We start from the raw sequence: 23,036 nt of genomic DNA on the forward strand, positions 1-23,036 counted from the left end.
TTCAACAGGAGTGGAGACAAATTTGATGAGCTTGTTGATTGTAAATGACAAATAAAGTATGTTGTTGGTTATATTCTAGGGTTCTAATATTGCGGTGACTGTCTATAATATTTTCTTACATTATTCTTTAGCTCTTGGTTAGCTTACAACCTAGTTAATATACCCTTTGAGAAGGTATGATACCCCAATTAGGCAAGCGTTCTGTGTAACGATTTTCATGCATTTAGAGCTACGTTGCTTATGGTTGGGACTTAAGGACTTCCAAGAGAGCATATCTTGAGAAAGCATGTGACTGGGTAGATTGGGGCTTTTTAGAGTATATTAAGAGGAGATTGGGATTTGATGATAAATGGGTGGCTTGGATGAAGACATGCGTTTTTGGTGGGAGTATGTCGATTCTTTTGAATGGTAGTCCGACGGAGGAGATAAATATCCATAGAGGGCTTAAGCAAGGGGACCCCCCTAGCTCCTTTCCTTTTTTTGTTTGTGGCCGAAGGTTTTAGTGGTTTGAAGAGGAACACGGTGAGTCTTAATTTGTTTGAAGGGTTCCTGTTTAAGGAGGATGGGATGGTTATTTCACATCTTCAATATGCGGACAATACTATTTGTATAGGGAAGGCGATGATGGCAAACCTATGGTTCTTGAAGGCATTGTTAAAGGGGTTTGAATTGGCTTCCGGTTTCAAGGTAAATTTCTCGAAGAGTTGGCTTATAGGAATTTATGTTCAAAGAGAATTTATGGAGATGGCATGTAATTTTTTGGGGTGTAGTGAAAATAATCTACCTTTTAAGTAGTTTGAACTTCCGGTGGGAGCTAATCATAGAAGACTAACTACGTGGGAACCTCTTTTGGATCACTTAACCAAAAGATTGAATTCTGGAGTAATAGATTTGTTAGTTTTGGAGGTCGTATTGTCCTCCTTAACTCGGTGTTGAATGCGATACCAATATTCTATCTCTCTTTTATGCGTATGCCGTCAAGGTTTGGAGGAGGTTGGTTCGTATCCAAAGAGAGTTTCTTTGGGTTGGGGGGGGGGGGGGGTGGGGTTGATGGACGGCATAAAAATAGTTGGGCGAAATGGAGTAATGTGTGTCAACCGAAAGATAAAGGAGGACTTGGAATTAGGGACATCAAGATGGTGAAAATAAGCCTTCTTGCGAAATGGAGATGGAGGCTTTTACAAGGGGGTGGAGCTTTATGTAAGGAGGTGTTGAAAGAGAAATATGGTGCTATGGTTAACGCACTACTACAAAATATAGATTTTACATCAAGGGGGTTTTAGTTTTCACATCAGCACAGAAAATATCTGAAGGGAAAGATACACACTGTGAGCTTTTACATCAGTTGACATAAGCACATGAAGGGAATTCCTAATAGCATATAGCATTTACATCAGTGCATAGTTGAAATGAAGGGAAAAACACGCGGTGGCATTTTCGCAATTTAAAGGAAAACTTTGGCTATCTTATTTTTACATCAGTGGATGAGAATTGCCTGATGGAAAAACAAACTTTCACCTTTACCTTATCCCTTCATATATCGTAAAAACAAAAAACACATCCACGCTTTTCACTTCTTCTTCGTTCTTCGTTTTTCATTAAATTCCAAATCACAATCACCTTCCAATCACCGTCCACCACCGTTTAATCACCGTCCACCAGCGTCCAAACACAACGCCAAACCCTTCTTCGTTTTTCACTTCTTCTTTGGTCATCTTTCACTTCTTCTTCGAACCAAACATAACAACAAACCCTTCTTGGTTTTGTTACTCGTTTCTGATTTATTCTCTCTTCAAACCTGTAAGTTTTCTTTAATTTTAACTTCTTTGTTGTTATTGTTGTTGAAATAATTTTAGGGTTTAGCTGATTGTGTGAAATAATTTTAGGGTTTACCTGATTGTTGAAATAATTTTAGTTTGATTTGAACTAGATGGCAGGTTTTGGGGTTTATTGAGTTTTGTGATTCTTTTTTGTAGATTATCGTTTGATTTGGGGTTTTAAGGTTTTGAAAGTTGAGGCATTTTAATCAGATATAATCTAATCAGGTACTTGTTCTTCCCATTTTGTCTTTGTATTGTAATTGAGTTAACTGTTAAAGTTTTAATTGATTCATTGAAGATGATGGTTTGTTTTTCTGTACATGGTAATCAATTTTCACTGATGTGGGTGGGGGAATAAATTGGTTCAAGCTTTAAATTCCTACGTTTAAATTCTTTTTATGCTGCAAATCTGGTGTTGCCATGGCCAGTACTATGCTTTCGATTGTTGCCATGGCCAGTACTATGCTTTCGATTGATAACAAATGGTCTATTAATGTTAGTATAGAATGTCTTTTTTTATTTTTAAAAGAAGTTATTTCAGAAGTTAATTATGATTACGATTTATTGGAGAAAAGGGGTATTAAACTGGTGATACAAAAGTCCCAACTCTTTTTTACTTCTTCAGCTTTTTTAATTATAATAATAGTTATATATTTTTAAAAAATAATAATATTAATAATATTTTTATTGTATTTAACTGTCATGTGATTGTTAGTACTGACTACTGAGTTAAACTTTCATACAAAAGTCACAACTATTATTATTTTTATTGTGTGGTCTTAGTCCCTAGATTTTCGTTTAATGTTTTTTACTTTCATGTGATTGTTGGTAGCACTGAGATAAAGCTCTGTTAGTACAAAGGATTGCTCAAATTTGTAACTTCTGTGACTTGTGATAGCTTTTCTGCAACTTGTATCACTCAGTATTATTTACTGCTGCATCTTGTAATTTTTATCTACTACATTGGAATCTGTGTATGGGTTTTTCTTCAATTACCGTCTAGTCTCTCGTACATAGTTTATTAATGGTACTAGTAAAATTTGTTTGCTATTATTATCTCCTTACATTAATGAATTGTGGTACCAATAATGCAGCAGGGTGTTGACAAAGTTTCAATCTTTTTTCATGTTAATTGATTACATAACCAACAAAATGGAAAATTATTTCTGGGACTTTGTTGAAAAAACATAGAGAAGATAAGTAGTTATTGGGGGTGCATTACTGTCTCTACAGATTTAGTTGTTGACTAATTGTGATTTAGCTATCTTAATTGAGTAGTTCTAGTCCCTATGTTTACTTATTCTTTATTTACGTTAGGCCAAGTAAGCACCTTAACTCAATCCTTGTGGAAGTATATTTTTTCAGAAGGAATTGGATGAATATGTCAAATAATATGTAATCTGAATGTCAATGTTTATTAATGGGAAATAGTTTCTAATCTTTTTTTTTTTGAAGGAAAAAAAAATAGTTTCTAATCTGAATGGCACATAATAAACAAAGTGAAATTAACACCGTTTGTGAAACTGGTTGTAATTATTATTGTGATCAATGATCAGTTTAAATCATTTATAACTTTTACTCTAGATGTATATAAAGTACAATCTAATTTATGGCTTCTTTAAGGGACATCACCTTATGCAAAGTTTTCATGAAATTCTGATATAGTTTATTTTAATCATGTCACACTATATACTTTGCAATTATTCGATGAATGCATATATGCCATTATTCTGATATGGTTTATTTTAATCATGTCACGCTATATCAATGAAAGTCTTGTTGAAGCTTTCCTAATCTGAAATGTTATGCCTCTGCAATGTACACTTTTTTAATGCAGATAATGATAATTGCATACATTTTTATTAAGATAGAAATTCTAGACCTTTGGCCTACCTTTTTTGTTCCATGTGGTTATCAATTTTTGCTTTTTCGCTAGGTGTGTCTTACACCTAGTTGAGCTTAATAAGTTTTGCGTGTCATCTAAGAGATTTCTAGCTAGTAGTAATCTCGTACCTCCGCGTAAGTAGTTACGTATCTTAAGCGCACCAAGTTTTTTATTTGGTCAAACTCCAAGTCTTCTAAGTTCTAATAGTTATGTAGGCATCACAATTCTTTGATTCAGTGTGTGTTCATTTTCAGTTCATCATTATGGATCGTAGTTGGATGAGAGCTAATCGATTAAGTGAAGAGTTTGATAATGGAGTGATAGAATTTCTACAGTTTGCTGAACAAAATCTTCCAAACAATGATGGAATTTTCCCGTGTCCTTGTGTTTCTTGTGCGAACCGGGAGCCAAACATTACTAAGGAAGAAATATTTTAATCGATGATTGGAGAGAGGTAGATGCAAGCACAAAAGATGCAATTTGGGTTGATCTTCAGGTATTATAGTTATATTTTTAATTCTGCATTTACTATTTAATTATTGTATCTATTGATCTTTAGGTACTAACTCCAAATATTTGATGTATATAGAAGCATTTTGTTATTCCAGAAAGTGATGATCCAAAAAATGATCCATTGAAGAAAAGATGGATGGTGTGGATGGGGGCACGGTGGAACGGGTTTAAGGCACAACTCACATCGGAATATATTGCACATCCCAAAGCCGAACGCCCTCCTCCGTATGTTAGCTATCCTTTTGTTAAAGAACATATATGGAAGGGGTTCCTTGAGTCTCGAAATTCCGATGAATTTAAGGTTTGTTTGTAGTAATTATATTTAATTTTTTATTGTACATTTTTTTATTTAATCAAATCAATTTAGTAATGATTTGTATTTATAATAGGCAAAAAGTCAAAAGGGTAGGGATTGTGTGGCTAAAAATATTTATAGACATACATTATCTCGTGGAGGATATGAACTGCTTCAAGAGAAAATGATGAAGGAAAAGAGAAAAGTGCTAGAAGAATCAGGAGATTTAGATGATATATTAAGTGATGATCTAAGTCTATCTCCTCCGTCACGTCATGATACATGGAAGAGAGCAAGACAAAAGAAAGGGGGAGAGTATACATCAGAGGCTGCAAAAGTTGTTGCTGAGAAAATTGTAAGTTAATGATTAGTGTTCTCTAATATTTATGTCACAATTCAGATGTAGTGTTCTCTCTGTCTGTCTCTACCTCTATCAGTTAGTTGGCAGAAGTTGCATATGATAATATCCTACACTGTCTGTCTGTTATGAACGTATACCGTTTTGTGCCATAGAATATCTGTTGAGCTTCACTTTTTATACTAACAGATTTGACTTAATTATAAGGCCTAACAACTCATTACACAAATTTCATGTAATTTAGATATTTGAAGTAATTATATAGAAACTTATATTGAAACTCGTAACAGATCACAAATTTCTATGTAATTAGGATATTTCTCATAACAGATCACAAATTTCATGTAATTTAGATATTTGAAGTAATTAGGATATTTCTAGTAACCTTTGCATATAGTGGCAATCCTTGGTATTAGCTTCTTAAAAGTATTCTCTGAATTCTGTTTAATTATTTGGCATGACAAGCTTAAAAACCATATCAGAAACTAGACATCCATCACAGACTCATCCTCAATCACTTCTTATAAAGTTGTTGTGCATGGAAGCACAAAAGGTTCTGCAGTTGATGATAACTTTTTCAATTGATTTTGTTTTTTGTAGCTGAAAATTGATTATGATGTGGCTGAGATGAGACATTGCCGATGCTTACGACTGAGATGAGATGCTTTTTGCAGCTGATGTTTAGCGTATTTACAATGATGATTCTGCTGTGGATTTTTTTTTGTTTGAAATTTCTGCCTAAAGTTGTTTTATTGGATTATTTCTAGCTATATTGTATTCATATGCCTCTTTTATAGATTGGAATATTGACGTGGAAAATTGAGGATTGATTATGTAATATCCAATTAGATAATATAACTATTTTTTTGCATTTAAATTATCCATAATTTGTTTTCATTTTATTGCTATAAAAAAAAAAAGAGCAGGGGTCAAGCTTATTTGATAAGCCATTTAAAAAAAAAAAATTTAAAAAAATTATTTCACTTCAGTGATTTTGAAAACTGATGTGAAATATACATATTTAACTTCAGTCCCCATCGTATAACTGATGTGAAAACTGTAGGGTTAAATTTCAAAGTGTGTCTATTACAACAGTGCAAGCGGACCTGATGTAGAAATTCAAGATTTCACATCAGTCGCAACCTGATGTGAAAGGATGTGGACTTACCACATCATATCACTTTACATCGGTTGCAAACTGATGTAAAATGTCATTTCCAACTGATGTAAAAAATTATTTCTGTAGTAGTGACGGAGACTTAATCGAAGGTAATGTGAATTGGCCTCGGTATGTTTCTGGCCTCGGTATGTTTCTGGATGGTGGAAAGAAATATTGCGGAGATGGGGGTGGATAGGGAGGGTGGTTATGAGTGGAACTTTGGTTGGAGAAGGCGGTTGTTTGTGTGGGAGGAGAACCTTCTTCTTAATCTAACTCGGGATCTTCATGGTTTTGAGAGAGTGCATGGGGAAGATGAATGGTGTTGGAAGTCGGAGGAGAAGGGGATATTCTCGGTTAGTTCAATGTATAGGAGGTTGGAGGAAACAGCGGGGAGAGGTAATGCTTATGGGGAGGTCGAGAGAAGGGTGTTTGGCCAAGCGTGGAAGAGTCCGGCACCGTCAAAGGTGGTGGCTTTTTCTTGGAAGCTTCTTCTAAACCGTATCCCAACACGGTTGAATCTTGCTTATAGGAATGTTCTTCCCTCCAATGCGAATTTGCGTTGTGTTTTTTGCGATTTGGAGGATGAATCGACAAGGCATTTGTTTTTGCACTGTCGAGTGTCTTGGAATATTTGGACTCAGGTACAAATTTGGTTGGCATTGGAGTTTATTTCTCCACCGGATTTTTTCACACATTGGCTTTGTTGGATTGAGGCTACTACGTGCACGAAGAAGATGATGAGAGGGATGAAGCTGATATGGCACACGGTTGATATGGGTGATTTGGAGAGCAAGAAACAGCGTTATTTTCAACAACCAAGGAGTGTTCGTGGATGAGATAGTGGACGAGGTTAAAGTTCTTTCTTGGAGATGGACTCTATCTAGATTGAAGATCCCATCTTGTATGTACTATGAACGGTGTTGGAATCCGAGGTTTTGCTTAGGCCGATAATCACGGTTGTGTTGGAAGTGGGAGGGTGTTTTGGAAGATAGCAGCTGGGTTGAAATCAGTTGGTGTTCTGTGCTGTTTGTGTCTGGTGCGGATTGCAGTACCTAGTTTAACTGGTGGTTTTTTTTTTTTTTTCTGCTGATGTTTGCTGTTGCTGCGGTTCTGTAGCACTCTTGGCCAGCTGCTGGTTTTTGTTTTTTTGACTGCGGTGCACTCCTTATTTTTGGTGTTGAGGTTTTGTGTATTGTGTTCTGTATTTCCTTTTCTTTGATGGAGTTTAGACCCAAGCGGGTTTTTTATTGAGTCTTTGTATTTGGTGTTAAGGTGCCGGTTGTTATAAGGGTCTTATTGTACTCTTTTTCCTCCTTTGCGGGTTAAGTGCACCTTGTGCTAGCCATGCGTAATAATTTTTGCTAATTAAAAAAAAAAAACATTATATCATCAATTCATCATGGGGTCTGTTATGATCCTAACTGAAGAAAAGCTATCTCATCAAAGTAAGTTCAATGAAATGGTTAAAGAAAAGAGACATATGTTCGAACAATCAAGAGAATAAAGCTAACAAGAAATTATCCTCTAATCTATAAAAGGGAATAATGATTGACAATGAAGGGTATGAAGAAGATTGATAATGCCATTCCCTCTTCCTTTGGTATTCTCCTGTAGAGGAATGACTTAAGTCTTCGTCTATCATTCTCTTTAATGCTTCAATTTATGTAGTAGGAAATCAACTCTAACTGAATTCTCAACCATCAATTTACATTTGATTCAATAATTAATTTGCAATCATCCATTTAAAACCTGTATTTAAAAAATTTAAAATAGGTTTTGAGCATAAAAATCAAGTTTTAAACAAAACTTATATTAAAGAAAATGTGTAAAAAATCAAGTTTTAAAGAAACTTGTATTGAGAATTTAAAATGTGTAAAAAATTTAAAAAAGGTTTTGAGCATAACCATGATTTATCAGTCCATTCAGAGACTAAAGAAAATGTATTGAGACCACAACAAAGAAAGAAAAAAGAAGTTCTTGCATAAGAGTAATGTTACATAGATAGTCTTAAGTCTTAACACAATCTTTATAGAAACCAAATGCTCACTGTTGATTTTTCTTTCTTTTTCCTAAACATCAAAAGGTTCTCCCTTTTGTTCTGTACCATTCATGATTCATCATAACTTGTAGTAGCATCTGTTGAAGTAGCTGTGCCGCCAAAGCTTGTATCATCCTGCATATAGCCACACTTCTATATTATAATATCTTAAAAAGATATTTTGCACAGAATCATATAATACCACAAGGATAAAATTAACTTCAGAACCTGAAAACAAACCAACTAAGATAGCAATAATGGACAAAGTAATAGTATTGGACAGACACCCACATATGACATATCAGCCAAACAAACCCTTTCAAAGTTACGAAATCCAACACACACTATACTTATCGTAAGTAAATCACAAACCCAAAACTCACGACAAAATCCCAACAAAAACTGAACTTTAGAATCGGCGTCTAGCTTCAGCAACGTGGTAATCAAATTGAACGAACACTGAACTTCGGAATACTATAATCGAACTGAACAAAAACTAAAATCTGAGCGAAGAACACCGAAATTGGAACTAGAGAACACTGGAATTGAATGAAATTGAAGTGTGATCAAACTTGATCGCCAATGAAATCAAATGGAAATAGCAAATCTAGAGAGCAAACTGAAATTTAGGGTTCATCGATTTGGGATATTGAGAATGTGAGATGTAGAGAGGAAATGAACGAGGGCTGGACTTTAATTTTGCTTTTTGTTATGGGTATTCCACAAATTTGATATGGCAAAAAGAGAAACTGAGTCATTATAGAACACTTCTGGAATAACTAAATTTAAACCAAATTATTCTCTTGTTGATGAAAAATACATTGCAAGTACCTAGTGATAATGAGTTGAAAATAATAAAAGAATTGAGTTCAAAAGACTAAAAGAAATAACACTTTTGTTGAGAGAATAGGAGAGAAATGTCTCCTCCAAGGGTTCCGCCTTTTTCAATAAAGTCACCAATCTTTTAACTGGTCGTTAAAAAATACAATAAATCTAAGCAATCACAAAACTGAATATTCACTCAATCTATTAAAAAGAAGAGAGAAAAAAAAACATATACAAATGAACATAAATTCAAACAAGTAAACCATAAAAAGGAACTTACTTTCAAAAAATTGAAACTAAGCTTTCAATGTAAACCTTGGCCGAGCACCACCGTATACAATTACTAGTTCTATTATCGGTACTTGTAGTAACCTTTGTTCGCTCTACTCTATTTTCTCTCCAATTATAGAGAATTGGATGGGATTCTTGGCTAGTCTTAAGTACCAGTGTATCAGCATCCTCAGAAAGAAGCAGCGGCACCAATTGAAAATGATATCTTATCTTGTCATGGATAAACTCTTCGTCACTAAAGTAGTCATGATTTATTTGAAGATTTTCATACCTTATTTTGAGAAATTGAGTCCAAGAGTTGTCATTCCCTAATTCCTTCATCTGCCATATAAGAAAATCGGTTTCCTTGAAAAAATAGGAACAACAAAGGAAGCCGCCCAACACGGAAACAATTGGCAGAGCAGGTGGCATTTCATCAAAATCACGAGGCAGCCGGTACTGATTGTATGTCTCACTTCCCAAATCAAGTGAAACAATAACAAACTGCTCAACTCTAAGATTCTTAATATCATAATCAAAGTCATTGTGAATAGCCAACCAATTAAGAGTGCTACTCAAATACACAGCATTATGCACATCATTTTCACCAAAGTACGAATGAATAGGAACAACGGGGAAACTTTGAATCTCTCTCCAAACATTATCTCCAAAAGTGAGAATTTTTACATTGATACTCAGTTGTTGTCGACGTGGATTGTAATTGGACGCGACTATCTTATAAGTGCCAGTAGAATTATCACAACCAAAGGTGAATTTGTAACAGCCAAGTAACGGGAAAGTGTGGGCTGCATGGCTATGAAAACGGAAAAAATACCCAAAATTTGGAGATATTGTTCTTGTGGCTGGGTTCCATAGACGAAAATATCCAAATTGAGAATCACCGCCAGTCAAAAGTATCAATTCATTGCAGGTACCGACTATAAAAGAGCATTCTTTATCACTCAAACGATAGTATGGATCGACGGAAAGGGTGAACGACGGGTTTTGAAGTAGACTGTTTAACGAGTAAGGAACGACACTGTAACCCAGCTCCAATCCACCGTCGTCATCATCATCGATGGGGACATTTGTGAGGTGCAACGTGATTAGTGTGAAGAGTGGATTTCGTATTGATGATCTATTGAGGTGTAATTTCACAAAGGTGGGATCAGAGATTAGGGTTTTCCAAGACTTGCTAACACATTTGAATCGAACAAGAGATTTGACGGGAAGGAAGGAAAGTAACTCTGCGATGAGATCGTCCGGAAGGACCGTCGGCATTGTGTGCACGCATTGGGGTGGTGGCATTGTGTGCACGCATTGGGATGGTGGCATTGTGGATGAAACCTAAATAAAACAAAAAGGTTAAGTGCAAATGAATCGGTTTGGACAGTAAGGAAGCCTAATTCGTAGCTATTTAATTTGACATTTTTTTGGGGGTTAATACCCATCTTAATCAGGAATAAATTTCTGAAATTTACGTTTTTTTAAGCTAGTAATTAATATCCTTGAAGGCTATGCCCCTTGACAATCATAATCACAACAAGATTATTATAGCTAGCAATAATGCTTAAATAAATCTGTAGACATTTGGGAGTTGCTATATATCACGAGAAAATATCTAGTGAATGTTTAACAAATTGCAAATTACTTTGGTAACAAAAAAAAAAATGCTCCCAATTGCCAACATGGCGGTAAGCAACAATAGAGGTATGAGCAAAGTTGTCAAAATCGGGATTTTGCTTCGAACCGAAAAAGAGTAGCAAAAAACGAAAATCACAATCGTAATTGAAAGATTTTTATCAACTACTTTTGTAGAATGATAGCGAAATCGAAAATAGTAAAATCTCAATCAAAATTGATGGATTCTACCAAAATAAAAATAATGTTAAATATATGTTATAAATTGCGTATAAGTCAACAAAATACTTTTACTAAATGACTCAAAACCCAGATGCCATATATTTTTTAGTAGGCATAATAATGCTAAACAACCTAACAAAATACTTACTGGCAAATCCTACACGTCTAACAAAATACAAAATACTTGATCATAAGTGAGTAAGTGACGCTTGAATTTCATAATCAAGCTACAAAAAACTAGATGCCTGACAAAATACTTAATCATAAATAAACTCAAAGTTTCAAGTCCACAAAATACTTAAAGGTTGATGAAGTTGATTGAAGACGAAAGCTTGACGAAGTTGATTGAAGAAAAAATCGGAACAACACCCCGCGTTTCTACTAAAAATTACTTGGTATTTATTTTTTTGTTAAGTAGATTGGTGGCTAGAAATTCACCTTTATAGGGTGAATAAATGGAATGTCTGGAGTTCAAACCTCGACCCTGTATATATTATGTAATGTCCCTGCCAATCGATGTATGATCACGAGGACAAACTGCTCGGTATTATTAATTTTCTTTTTCCTTAAAAAAAAAAAAAACTTGTTTAATTTTCTCGTGTGTTTGTCAATACTGATCCCATTCAATTATTTTTTTTTTTTATATTATACACCAATGTTATTTAAAGCCTAAAACTTTAGAGAAAAGAAAAACGGTTCAAAAGCTATCAAGGCACCGTTACCATCAGTTACTAATGAATTAAAAATCATTAGTCTTAAACGGTAAAGTCAAGGAGCCATTGAAAGGAATTAAAATGTACCAAATATACTACAATGAAGATAATTAGTTGGTGAATCAATGTAATAAAGTTCTACAATATATTTAGAGAAACAATTCAAAATTAACTTCTGAGTAATATACTTTAAAATGGTATCGTATAACCAAGTTGTTTGGGCTCCAGTGGCAAGGAGCTCCTTCCAAGGAGGTATCCGGGGAATACCGGGTTCGATTCTTAGGGGGGACAATGCTTGGCCAGTGCGCATGCCTCTACACATGAGCCAGATTAGTCGTCCACCTTTGGTGGGTCGGAAACCGGTGCGAAAGCCAAAAAAATGGTATCTTATATAATAAGAAATAAACTTTTTTTATTTATTATTAAATTTTTAATAAAATCATCAACGGAAGGTGAGTAAAGTTGCAAAATCTATTTTGCAATTGAAGTCGCGATTTCGACAGCAAGAGTGTTTTGAATGGTCTTGAAACTTTGGTGAACTCACTTTTCGCTTTATAAAGCATTTTCCTTATATGATATGATTGTATAAGAGATGTAATGGTTTCATTTGAAAGATTATAAATTGAAGTTTTATAACTCCTCAAAGAACTTCTAGAAACACTCTTTTTGTAAGGAAAATAAATTCAAATAATGACGCGTTCAAACAATTTTTTGCAAGAAGGGTTACTTGCAATTGGAGCCAATGTAGTATGGAGGACATTGTATCCAATTATGTCGACACACTTAAATTTTGTTGAGAAGGCTTTTGGATTTTGGGGTGTGGCTTTTAAGGGGTGTGAGCTGGTGGTAAGCCATAGTGATGTGCTTGCAGGTGTGTTGTTTGCCTCTTGATAGTGCAAGTGTTCTTAGTAGGAGTTTTATTTTCATTTTTCTCTTTTTGATGTTTTTTGGTTTGAGATCTTCAGAACTATTGTACATGTGGGATGTTCTTTGAGATCTTGAGTTTTTTTTTTTTTTTTTTTTTTTGGTAATATGAGATCTTGAGTTTTATTTCCTCAGTTTTGTTTTTTGGTTTGACATTGTATCCAGCTGTGTTTACGGTCTTATATAGGCATTATTACTGTTGTCATCTTGTTGTTATTATGAGTTATTATTGGAAACTGAAGTTGCATTGTCAAATTCATAGGGCGTGTACATAAGCATAAAATTTGAGAGGGGGTTATTTGCACGTAGAGTTATAAGGTGTGAGCCAATGTTACCATTGAAAAAAAAAGATATCCAGAAAAAATTATTACAAGAAAACAAAAAATTTACCCGCTATGATGTGACATAACCTGTCAAGCCACATGGCAGTATCCCGTAGATAGTCAAAATTACCCGCTATGATGTGACATAACCTTTCAAGCCACGTGGCAGTGTCGCGTAAATAGTCAACAACCACATCTTGTTGACTAATAGAGGAAACCGAGGGAAATGATAAATTGAGTGATGTTTTAACAATTTGAGTTTTTTTGTCTTTTCTCTAATTTGAAGGGGGTATTTGTAAGAATTAACAATTTCAGGGGGGTGGGGTTTACTATTTTTTTTTCGAAGCCGAATTGAAGAAGCGACGACGACTTGAGACTGATAAAAATTTGATCGAAGAGGAAATTATTTATAAATTGTTTTTGTTACATGGACCAATGTTACAACGATTCCACGCCTTGAAACTAGGATCGAATTCAGTAGGAACTAGAATTGATCCATCAGCAAAATCAACTTTGTTCTTTCCTCCTAGAGCTCTTCGCAATGAACGCGCCCAAGAATGATAATTGGAGTTATTCAACACCGGAGTAATGGCGATGGAGGAAGGACCATCGGAAGCATGAACATAATAAACGTTCCCAAGTTGTTGAGACGGATCGAGAATCGGAGGAATAACAGCACCTCCATTAGCACCACCGTTCGCGACGGTGTTACCACGCACCATCTTAGAAGAAGAAGAAACAAGAAGAAAACAACTGTAGAAAGAAGAAACGATGCACAACAGAGCTCCTGATACCATCTTGAACTTCACCATATCCATGGTGGAATCAGAGAAAAATGAAGAAGCTAAAGGAAGAATAAAGAGAAAATTAGAGAAAATTCTAGATTCATTGAATTGATCTGAAACTGTTGATAGCTGTCTAAGATTCTAACAAATTCTAACTAACTATTAGCTAGGATTTGAATCATGTGGTACATAGTAAAGATCTATGGAATGGCAGAGTAACTTGCTCTGCAAGCTATCTAATAATACTACAAGTGACTCTACAGTTTAACAGGAATAATGATTGACAATGAAGGGTATGAAGAAAATTGATAATACCATTCTCTCTCCTTTTGGTATTCTCTCGTAGACTAATGACTTAAGTTTATACATAGTCTTCTTCTATCTTTCTCTTTAATGCTTCAAATTATGTAATAGAACACCAACTTTAATTGGGTTTTCAACCATAAATTTTACATTTGATTCAATAATCAATTTGCAATCATCCATTTAAAATATATATTTAAAAAATTTAAAACAGGTTTTGAGCATAAAAATCAAGTTTTAAAACAAAACTTATATTAAAACAGGTTTAGGACTGCTATATATATCAAACAAAATAATTGATATCAAGGTTAAAACACAGGTTCACCAAATCAACCATTGAAGCAATCTTGTACCATAATACGTTTTTGCATTCCTAACCATTATTTATCAGTCCACTCAGAGACTAAAGAAAATGTATTGAGACCACAACAAAGAAAGGAAAAAAAGAAGTTCTAGCAGAAGAGTAATGTTACATGGATAGTCTTAACACAATCTTCATAGAAACCAAATGCTCACTGTTGATTTTTCTTTCTTTTTCCTAAACATCAAAAGGTTCTCCTTTTGTTCTCCCATTCATGATTCATCATAACTTGTAGTAGCATCTGTTGAAGTAGCTGTGCTGCCAAAGCTTGTATCATTCTGCATATAACCACACTTCTATATTATAATATCTTAAAAGATATTTTGCACAGAATCATATAATACCACAAGGATAAAATTAACATATTATTTGTTCTCAGGGAAACCATTCTCTTATTTGATAAAAGTTGTCAGTCAGTTCTGACATTGAGTTAGATGTAAGATTATGAATTAAACAACAGACATGTTTCTAAGTTTATACGTAAGGTCACCATCATATATTTCAAAGAATCGGTTATCAGTGCATTCAGTCTCTAATATGGATGTGCTAATAAAAACCAATAGGAGCATATGAAAAACAAATATATATAAGGGTTGAGCAGGTTGGCTCAGTCCATTTTTCGTAGCCTTTTTCTGTGAACCATTGATGAATAAAGTTCATGGCTTTATAACTGATGCAATCAGACCCTTTTAACTTTGCTGTTTGAACTGATTCAATTAGACCATTTTTCGACTGTGGTCTTATAACAATACATATTGATTATGAAATCATGTATTGGATTCAATACCAAATTCAGCCATTAATTATGCTAATTGTATATATACATCTTGAACAATGCAGTCTAAAAGTCAAACCAGATGCATGATTAACATACTTGCATATATCCTCTTAAGCGAAAAAAAGAAATACTTAACCAGTAAATTAACTTCAGGACAGGAAAACAAACCAAGATAGTAATATTTGACGGAGTAAGACCAAAAAAATAGTAGTATTGGACAGACACCCACATATCAACCAAACAAACCCAACAAAAACTGAAATTTAGAATCGGTTTCTAGCTTCAGCAACGCGGTAATCAAATTGAACAAACACTGAACTTCAGAATACTATAATCAAACTAAACAAAAACTAAAATCTAAATGAAGAAGAACACAGAAATTGGAACTAAAGAACACTGAAATTGAAGTGTTGTCGAACTTGATCGCCAATGAAGTCAAGAAATAGCAAATCTAGAGAGCGAACTGGAATTTAGGGTTCGTCGATTTGGGATTTTGAGATTGTGAGATGTAGTGAGGAAATGAACGAGGGCAGGACTTTAATTTTGCTTTTTTTTTATGCGTATTCAACAAATAAGATATGGCAAAAAGAGAAACTGGTACATTATAGAACACTTCCTGAATAACTAAATTTAAACCAAATTATTCTCTTGTTGATGAAAAATACATTTTATAAATACATAATGAGTAAAATGGATTGTTTGAGCAAGCAAACTTCTTAATGTGATGGCCTAAGGAAGTACCGAGCGATAATGAGTTCAAAAGACCAAAAGTTTTCTTGAGGAAATAGGAGGAAAGAATAGGAGAGAAAACTCACCTCCTAGGGTTCCGCCTTATTCAATGATACTCCTCTATCCAGAAACTCTACTATACATACAAGATACACTCAAACTAACTTCCCTAATCAACCCATCCTTATCAAATAGTTAATAACAATAGCCAATAAATAGTCATTAAAAAACTTGACAGAGAAAAAAAATAGTCATTACAAAATACAATCAATCCAAGCAATCATAAAAATGAATACTTATTACTCACTCAATCTATTAAAATGAAAACAACATATACAAATGAACATAAATTCAATCAAGTAAACCATAAAAGAGGAACTTACTTTCAAAAAATTGAAACTAAGCTTTCAACGTAAACCTTGGTCGAGCACCAAAATGTGGAATTGCTACTTCCATTATCATTGATAATAGTACTACTTGTAGTAACCTTTGTTTGCTCTACTCTGTTTTCTCTCCAATTATAGAGAATTGGATGGGATTCTTGGCTGTTCTTAAGTACCAGTGTATCAGCATCCTCAGAAAGAAGCAGCGGCACCAATTGAAAATGATACTTTATCTTGTCATGGATAAACTCTTCATCACCAAAGTAGTCATGATTTATTTGAAGATTTTGATAACTTATTTTAAGAAATTGAGTCCAAGAGTCGTCATTCCCTAATTCCTTCATCTGCCATATAAGAAAATCGGTTTCCTTGTAAAAATAAGAACAACAAAGGAAGCCCCCCAACACAGCAACAATTGGCAGAGCAGGTGGCATTTGATCAAAATCACGAGGCAGCCGGTAATGATTGTATGTCTCCGTTCCCAAATCGAGTGAAACAATAACAAACTGCTCAACTCTAAGATTCTTAATATCATAGTCAAAGTCATTGTGAATAGCCAACCAATTAAGAGTGCTATTCAAATACACACCATTATGCACATCATTTTCACCAAAGTAAAAATGAACAGGAACAACGGGGAAACTTTGAATCTCTCTCCAAACATTATCTCCAAAAGTGAGAATTCTTACATTGATACTCAGTTGTTGTCGATGTGGATTGTAATTGGACGCCACTATCTTATAAGTGCCAGTAGAATTATCACAACCAAAGGTGAATTTGTAATAGCCAAGAAACATGAAAGTGTGGGCTGCATGGCTATGAAAACGGCAAAAATACCCAAAATTTGGAGATATTGTTCTTGTGGCTGGGTTCCATAGACGAAAATATCCAAATTGAGAATCACCACCAGCCAAAAGAATCAATCCATTGCAGCTACCAATCATTAAAGAACATTCTTTATCACCCAAATGATAGTAAGGATCGACGGAAAGGGTGAACAACGGGTTTTGAATTAAACTGTTTAACGAGTAAGGAACGACACTATAACCCACCTCCAATCCACTGTCATCAACATCATCTATGAAGTTAGTTGCGACGTGCAGCGTGACTAGTGTGAAGAGTGGATTTCTTGTTGATGATCGATTGAGGTGTAATTTCACAAAGGTGGGATCAGATATTAGGGTTTTCCAAGACTTGCCAACACATTTGAATCGAACAAGAGATTTGACGGGAAGGAAGGAAAGTAACTCTGCGATGAGATCGTTGGGAAGGACCACCGGCGTCACCGGAGTCATGATTGTAAACGCAATGGGGTGGCGGCGTTGAGGATGAAACCTATGTAGGTCATATGCAAATGAATCGGTTTGGACAGTAAGGAAGCCTAATTCTCAGCTATTTTATTCGACTTTTATTTTTGGTAGTTTACTACCCGTCTTAATCACGATTAAAACTCTGAAATTTATGTTTTTATTTATTTTTTATTTTTTATTTTGTGAGTAAATAGTTGTAACCAGGGCTTTGGCCCTCTTTTGTACCAAACAAAAAAATATATAGTTGTAACCAAAAACCACCACCACCCCTCACCCAAAATTGCATTCTCTACGTCCAAATGATAAGTCGCTTTATGTCCCACATTATGCTTTACAATTCTAATAAAATATTAATGTTATTTTTTCTATTATACCCTTAACTATTTTTTTTTGAACAATCTACCCTTAACTATTTATTACTCTTTCTTCTTTCAATTATTTAATTTATCTTTCTCATAACATTTATTAAGAAAATTTTTGTAAAACAACTCATAATATCTCACTACCAAAAAAAAAAAAATTAAACATTTCTTAATATGAGAGAAATGTCCAAAATGCCATGTAATTTGGACGGAGGGTGTATATTCTTGTAAATACCCCTTCTAAAATTAGGAACAAAAAAACACATTGACTACGTAACACTGACACGTGGCTTTAAAGGCTATGCCCCTTTTTTTTTTTCTTTTTTAGGGAAAAGTCTATGCCCCTTCAAATTGATGATAAATAGTCAAATTGATCCTTAAATCATTAAACTTTAAATTGTCAATGCTACTTTAATAATAATTTTTTTTACAAGTCAAGAGATAGGTTAGGCATCAGGGAGAGACAGAAACATCCCAACTAGGTTGGCACGAAACTGAAACTCTCATCCTCTACCGCCTACTTAATATATATTATTAAAAAAAAAGGAAAATTATACTAAAAGAAAGACTAGACCAAAACCCTTAAAAAGCCTCACGAGCTGCAAAATCAACATCCTTACCCCATAACACCTAGAGATTAGGCGTTAAAGGGTCTTTATTTTCCATACAAAATTTGGTAACCTATACCCTTGAAATTCCAGAGAGAAAAAAAAATCTTCATTTGGGAGGTGCAAGAGGGGGACCTGGAGTAATGAGACTCTTTGTAATTTTCTTTTTCTGATTCTTTGATAAATAAGGAGTAAATGAGACTTCTGTTCACGCACCTTGAATCAATAAATGCTGGACAAGATCAATTTCCCTCTGTAAATTTGGATCAATATGGTCATCAGGATTAGCCACTATATCACGAACATTAGGCATAATATGATTATTATTCTTCATTTTTTTACTCTTAGAAACAAAGGGAATAAAAGGAGCATCCTCAAGATTACTTTGAGCTACCATCGCTTGTTGAATGAGTTGAAGGTCTCTTGGCATAGTGGGACTTCTATGGGGTGTAGCAACCAAAAATGGAGGGGCGTCGATGTTGCAACTGCTTCTGCTGACTTCGACATTTGCTCCCCTGGTTCCAAAACAAAAGGAACGCTTGAGTTGTAACCATTTGCTCGTGAGAATTCCGTATTTCTAGAATAAGATGTACCTTACTAGCAACTTGATATGTAGTAGTTAAACTCAGTATAACACCTTATGACTCATCAATTTCTGCCACAACCATATCAATCCCATCAACATGAATTATTTTCCTATGCACAAAAGCCACTGCAGTTAGGGTTATCCTTCGCCATATATTTCTCAATTGTGTGTTTCAGTGGCACCATAGGCTTTTTACCTTGGTCAACCTTTTTAATATGTTATTTGGGTAAAATCCAACGACAACCGGTAACATCATGACCAATGAGAACAGAAGTCTGGAATCCATTCATATTCAACTACTAACCTGAAAGCAAACCCCTCTTTTTCAACCATAATTTCATGAAACAAGCGTCGAGAGAAATCCACATCCACCAAGACCCGCGCATAATGACCAAAGATTTTCTTTTGAGTAGCGGTGTCAAAAATTAAAGGGGGTGCCAACTGCACTAGTAATAACTCATAATCATAACAAGATGATTATCGCAATAGTACTTAAATAAGTCGGTAGACATAAATAAAAGTTTGTGAACTACATTATATATGATTGTATAGGAGATATAATAGTTTCATTTGAAAGATTATCAATAAAAGTTTTATGACTTCTCAAAGAACTTCTACCAACACTCTTTTTGTAAGAAAAATAAATTCAAATAATGAGTCGTTCAAACAATTTTGTGCAAGAAGGGTTACTTGCAGTTGAGTGAATTAACTGTTAAGATGCATATCTTTATGACCTAACTTTAACCCTATATGGATTGCAAAAATGGCATTCATGTCAGTGCTCCATTACAAGTGAACTATGTGTGAATAACATTAGTCCGTTAAAACAATTTTCGTTGAATGTGGAGGACCTCTCAAGGATGCTAAACAATTGGTGTATCAAAGTAGAGCAAGTAGGTATGGGAAAGTTTAAATTTATAATGACCTTCAGTGATAGAGATGTTGAGTTTTATGACTTCTCAAAGAACTTCTACCAACACTCTCCCAAAAATCCACTATATTGTTACTGATTACATTCACAACTATCCTGCATAGGGCAGGCCATTTGTTTCTCCTTCACATGCTTCCGTTGTGCATAAGGACCAAAAGGTTTTAGTCCCTAACTCAATATTTTTAGATTTGGTCATTCTCTTTCACCGACCATTCAAACGAAAATAAGGGTTCACACTTGTTACATGAACTTTTTGTGGTGATGGTTACACCTAAAAATGATTATCCTATTAGTCAGAATTGGTAGATAGGTGAGTAGAGGTTATGCGAGTTGAGCTTAGGCGGGTTCCTCCCAATTTGATGGAAGATTAAATGTGTGCTATTATAGCTGAACGAAAATCATCTAATTCTTTCTTGAGTCTAGTTAAGAGTATGTGGGTCTTGAAGATATCATACTAAGTCAAAGTTTAGTAGACTTGAAAAATGATACATTAAAGACTTGCCCCGAAAGAAACATTGACTTGATACTGATCTTCTAGAATCAGGACAATCTGCCCAATTTGCATCAGAAAAATCTAACAAATGAAAGAATCCCTTAGGAAGAAGAGACCACGACCAGGGGGAACTCTTGATGTACTTGAGAACTCTGAAAGCAGAAGTATGGTGTGCATGTGTAGGTTTTATAAGAAATTGATTGAGTTGTTGAGTAATGAATGTGATATCTAGTCTTGTGGTGTTAAGGTACAAAAATATGATTGGTTTATGGTGTTGCTTCACACTTAGATCTGAATATTATTTGTTGTTGTTGTTGTCGTTACTTGAGACTACTTTGCTAATTGAACTACTTCTTTTACTCCACGCATTTAAGTTTTATTGGCATGATTATTTGTTCGAATTCACAACAATATATATTAGTTTAAATCAATATTAACTACAAAAAGCTGCTACCAAAATGAGATTTAATTTTGTGATAGATACTGATACATCTTAAAAAACATGAGGGTTTAATTTTTGACTCTCGTGAATTGATAAAGTCCGGTTGGGATGAGACAATCCATCTTATATTTCCTCGACAGATATTAGTCATTGCTAAAATACTAAAATATAATGGATACTTTCTAACTATTACATTGCTATAAAAAAAATACAAAAACTTGTTGCTATAGGATATTATAGAAATTGATACTTTTCGTCATACATACATACATACATACATACATACATACATACATACATACATACATACATACATACATACATATATATATATATATATATATATAGGGGGCTTCTAATATTCACACACTTAAAATATAGTTGGTGTTTGTTAGCACCATGCACATTTTCACATGGACCAAAAAACCATTTCTCTTTCTTCAAAAACAACTAAATGTGGTATCTCTTAATGTAATTTTACACAACTGTTCTCTCTTCTTATCATAAGTAATGATTATTATGAAGAAAGAGAAAAATGTTTTTGTTTTTGTTTTTGTTTTTGTTTTTGTTTTTGTTTTTTTACAAAAAAGAGAAAGATGTTCTCTCTCATGATGATTTAATTGTGTCTGGCCAATATTAAAATATATTAAGCTACCATAAAATAAAATAAAAAGTGTCTCATTTCTAAATAAAAAAAATGCTACGGTTCAATTTTTGTCAATTTTATTTAAGCATAATTTGTATGTCATTGTCTGAACCTTAACTTTTGAATCACTAATATTTTGTTACTTAACTTTGGCAGCACTATTTAAAAACTCACTTTTTCTTTTTAATTGTTGGCTGCACAAGAATTATGATTGCATCACCGATTGATACTTACATGACTTTTCCATATATTACCATTACCAATTAAGCCTTTGGTTCTTTCTACATAAAGCCATCTGCCTTGTGATTGTGTGACTCGTTTTCTTCTTCATATACCTTGGCAGAAAATCAAATAAAATCCCTTGCGTGTTGTTTTCACACCATGTATTAACAGCCGTTGTTTTTGGGAATCAGGGGTTTTCCTAGGGCTGACAGATGAGTGTTATTAGTTGGAACTGCCGGCTTGCGTGGGATTTCCTTCGTCAGTTATCTAATCAATTTACAGGTCCATGGTGCATTCTAGGTGATTTTAATGATATCATGGATGCGAGCGAGAAACGGGGTCGGAATCTTCGTCCTAATTGGTTAATCAATGGCTTTAGACAAGCGGTTCTGGAGTCAGGCTTAGTGGATGTCTCGGTGGAGGGGTACCCGTTCACGTGGTTCAAAAGTTTGGGTACTCCTCGCGCGATTGAAGAGAGACTTGATAGAGCTCTAGCATTCAAAGAATGGCTTAATCTTTTCCCTACAGCTACTTTGGAGAATCTTGCAGCCCCGTCATCTGATCATTATCCTATTCTTTTGAACATAAGCCCGGTACAACGGCCTCACCTCCATAAGCGCAGATTTCGCTACGAAAATGTGTGGTATTCGGAACCAGGTTTTAAGGAACTAGTGACTGATGCTTGGCAGGTTCATGATGCTAATTTGGTAATGCCGAAATTGACTCTTTGTGTTGCTGATATGATGGCTTGGAGTAGAGAGCATTGTAACAAGCTTAAGTTAGATATCAAAGATTGTCGCGTCAAATTCAAAACATTCGGTTGAATAGTACAGGGTACAATCAAGATCAAGTTGTGTATCTGAGGAAGAAAATGAGTAGATTGTTGTCTCAAGATGACGCATATTGGCGTCAACGAGCAAAAACCCATTGGTATAGGGATGGTGACCGGAATACAAAATTCTTTCATGCTTCAGCCACTCACTAGTACAAAAAACCCTTTTTAAGTCGGTTAAAAAAGGCTTTTTAAGTCAGGCACGCGTCTGACCTAACAACTCCCATAGTAAGAAGTTTCTGCCTTTTAAGTCGGATATAGGAACCGACTTAAGGCCTC

General features: G+C 34.6%; 5 protein-coding genes across 9 annotated transcripts; 3 read left to right on the top strand and 2 right to left on the bottom strand.

The window, feature by feature from the left end:
• The first annotated feature begins 1,563 nt into the window (after positions 1 to 1,563).
• Positions 1,564 to 5,748, top strand: LOC146908727 (uncharacterized). Of its 3 annotated transcripts, none has more exons than XM_085729813.1 (6): positions 1,564 to 1,800; positions 1,931 to 2,045; positions 3,960 to 4,201; positions 4,295 to 4,519; positions 4,608 to 4,868; positions 5,472 to 5,748. In XM_085729813.1, exons 4-6 carry the CDS (start codon positions 4,355 to 4,357, stop codon positions 5,529 to 5,531), a joined length of 486 nt encoding a protein of 161 aa, XP_085585939.1. In that variant the 5' UTR covers positions 1,564 to 1,800; positions 1,931 to 2,045; positions 3,960 to 4,201; positions 4,295 to 4,354; the 3' UTR covers positions 5,532 to 5,748. The 3 variants fall into 3 exon arrangements, with proteins under 3 accessions (XP_085585939.1, XP_085585937.1, XP_085585938.1); XM_085729811.1 differs by having other exon boundaries at positions 1,977 to 2,045; XM_085729812.1 differs by lacking the exon at positions 1,931 to 2,045.
• Positions 5,749 to 6,212: 464 nt separating this feature from the next.
• On the top strand, positions 6,213 to 6,866 carry LOC146908728 (uncharacterized). Its single transcript, XM_085729293.1, has one exon. The coding sequence runs from the start codon at positions 6,213 to 6,215 to the stop codon at positions 6,864 to 6,866; it is 654 nt and encodes a 217-aa protein (XP_085585419.1).
• A 1,110-nt stretch (positions 6,867 to 7,976) lies between these two features.
• Positions 7,977 to 10,455, bottom strand: LOC146908729 (F-box/kelch-repeat protein At3g23880-like). 2 transcript variants are annotated; one of them, XM_085725754.1, is made up of 2 exons: positions 9,209 to 10,455; positions 7,977 to 8,203 (listed from the first exon to the last, which is right to left on the bottom strand). In XM_085725754.1, exons 1-2 carry the CDS (start codon positions 10,442 to 10,444, stop codon positions 8,138 to 8,140), a joined length of 1,302 nt encoding a protein of 433 aa, XP_085581880.1. In that variant the 5' UTR covers positions 10,445 to 10,455; the 3' UTR covers positions 7,977 to 8,137. The 2 variants fall into 2 exon arrangements, with proteins under 2 accessions (XP_085581880.1, XP_085581879.1); XM_085725753.1 differs by having other exon boundaries at positions 9,174 to 10,455.
• A 3,939-nt stretch (positions 10,456 to 14,394) lies between these two features.
• Positions 14,395 to 17,812, bottom strand: LOC146908730 (F-box/kelch-repeat protein At3g23880-like). Of its 2 annotated transcripts, none has more exons than XM_085727581.1 (2): positions 16,361 to 17,812; positions 14,395 to 14,713 (listed from the first exon to the last, which is right to left on the bottom strand). In XM_085727581.1, the coding sequence occupies exons 1-2, from the start codon at positions 17,618 to 17,620 to the stop codon at positions 14,648 to 14,650; spliced, it is 1,326 nt and encodes a 441-aa protein (XP_085583707.1). In that variant the 5' UTR covers positions 17,621 to 17,812; the 3' UTR covers positions 14,395 to 14,647. The 2 variants fall into 2 exon arrangements, with proteins under 2 accessions (XP_085583707.1, XP_085583706.1); XM_085727580.1 differs by having other exon boundaries at positions 16,326 to 17,812.
• Positions 17,813 to 22,137: 4,325 nt separating this feature from the next.
• Positions 22,138 to 22,749, top strand: LOC146908731 (uncharacterized). Its single transcript, XM_085729294.1, has one exon. It carries the CDS (start codon positions 22,138 to 22,140, stop codon positions 22,747 to 22,749), a length of 612 nt encoding a protein of 203 aa, XP_085585420.1.
• Positions 22,750 to 23,036: the final 287 nt, after the last annotated feature.

This window comes from Medicago sativa, chromosome 7 (genome assembly GCF_051527215.1).
Source record: "Medicago sativa cultivar Bolivia chromosome 7, Bolivia_mono, whole genome shotgun sequence".
Classification (NCBI taxonomy): domain Eukaryota; kingdom Viridiplantae; phylum Streptophyta; class Magnoliopsida; order Fabales; family Fabaceae; genus Medicago; species Medicago sativa.